Source organism: Solanum tuberosum, unplaced genomic scaffold (assembly GCF_000226075.1).
Source record: "Solanum tuberosum cultivar DM 1-3 516 R44 unplaced genomic scaffold, SolTub_3.0 scf00093, whole genome shotgun sequence".
Taxonomy (NCBI): Eukaryota; Viridiplantae; Streptophyta; class Magnoliopsida; order Solanales; family Solanaceae; genus Solanum; species Solanum tuberosum.
Window position 1 is genome coordinate 620,964 of NW_006239018.1, and position 1,769 is coordinate 622,732.

The 1,769-nt window shown below is 30.6% G+C and overlaps 1 protein-coding gene across 1 annotated transcript; it reads right to left on the reverse strand.

The window, feature by feature from the left end:
* Positions 1-209: 209 nt before the first annotated feature.
* LOC102598055 (uncharacterized) lies at positions 210-975 on the reverse strand. Its single transcript, XM_006347482.2, has one exon. The coding sequence runs from the start codon at positions 815-817 to the stop codon at positions 479-481; it is 339 nt and encodes a 112-aa protein (XP_006347544.1). The 5' UTR covers positions 818-975; the 3' UTR covers positions 210-478.
* Positions 976-1,769: the final 794 nt, after the last annotated feature.

Sequence of the window (1,769 nt, forward strand, 5' to 3'; positions counted from 1 at the left end):
TGTAAAAGTTCGTTCCAATGGAGATGTTTTTGCTCTCTCCGTTTTCAGGGCACATATTTTAACCCAACACTAAAATTGAAAGATGACCTGATATGGTGTTAATAACCAAACTTGCACATAAAAGTGCAATAAATATGGAGTGAGTAGGAAAAATACGTGTATTCAGCCGCATTTATCATTTTCGCAGAATCAGGTTGAATATAAGAATATTGATGAAGAAAGAACAAATACATGTAAATGTACACACAAATTTCCCATTACATCTCCAAAAAGAAAGGAGAGAAAGTCAATACACACACCACTCTGAGTTCCTAATTAATCTTTCATCTCGTCATTTACATGGAGCCAAACCAAACCGGCCGCATTCAATACACAACGCGCCAAAATCAAACGGAGAAAGACGAAAAAAATTAAACTATTCATGTCAATCGGCAAAAGAGGGAGAAAAATCAATGAAAGATCAAATTCCATGAATTGATCATTGAGAATCAGGAATTGTAATTTGACCAGACTGAAGAAGTTTTTGGGCCATCGAAAGCTGATCCATTAAAGTATGGATTCGGGTCCTGTTGATCCGAGCCTGATCAACAGCCTCTGCTTCAAATTCTCCAAGCTGAGAACAGAGGCGCTCCTCTGCCTCCTCCGCTACCCTCAGCCTCTCCCATGTCTTATTCAATTCCTCTTTCATTTTCTCTTCTCTTTCAATGCTCTTCTTCAATTCCTTCTCCAATTCCTCGTTTCTTCTTCTCAGCACCTCGCTCTCCGGCACCGCGGAGGCCTTTGTTTGGGCGGCAGGCACAGCAATGGTGGTAAACATGATGTTGAAAAAAAATGGTGGAAACAAAAAAAAAGGAGTAACTAATATTTTTTAAATTTAAAAACAGAAATGCAAATGTTGATTTGATTTGTTATGACTATCGTTGAGTTGCAGGAGATTTTATAGCGCCAAAATGAGCATTGTCCAGGTTCAATGTATCTATTACCCTCTAGCGTTTTCGTTTCAACTCTATTTGGATCTCTAGTTTTTACTCGTAGTATTATTCCGTATTCGTGGTTTAAAGCTAAATTTTATAAAAATTCATACATTTTTTTTTTTTTTTTAAATATTCGTTCTTATGTAAAGTATATGTATACGGTATATAATAACAATTGTTTCTTCTGATAATATATTTTTCTTTTTACAATATAATCAATATATTTAATCTTTTTAGAAGCATTATCTAAAGAGCTCATTTTTCTTTTAGCGTATATTTGAATTTTATTTCTCTTTTGTGTTTTAATTTTGTGAAACAATGCTATTAATATTTTCTAGTTAACATATTTGAATTCTAATATATAATATAATTAAGAAAATAATATATATTTATATGTAAAATTATTAAAATAAAATAAAATAACAACTGTCAAGTGAGAAAGTATAATTCGAAGTTAAAAACAATTAACTCCATTTTAGACGTTGATAATTCTATTTTTTTTTTAAATTCTATTACTTGAATTTGCTAACTGGAATACTTGAAATATGTAAAGAATGAAGAAATGTGAAATTTAATTTGTTCTATGCCCTTGTCTTTATTTTTTAAGAGATTAGATACCTTATTAGGAAAAAATGCAAAGTAGTACAAACTTAATAACGAGAAAGAAAAAAAAATGAAAGAGAATGTAGAATTAAATTACTTAATTATCATCATTTTTCCCCAATAAAAATTTGTACTTTATTTTCATTAAGATATTAAATATACTTTGAACAAAAATTAAATGTAAAACCTAAG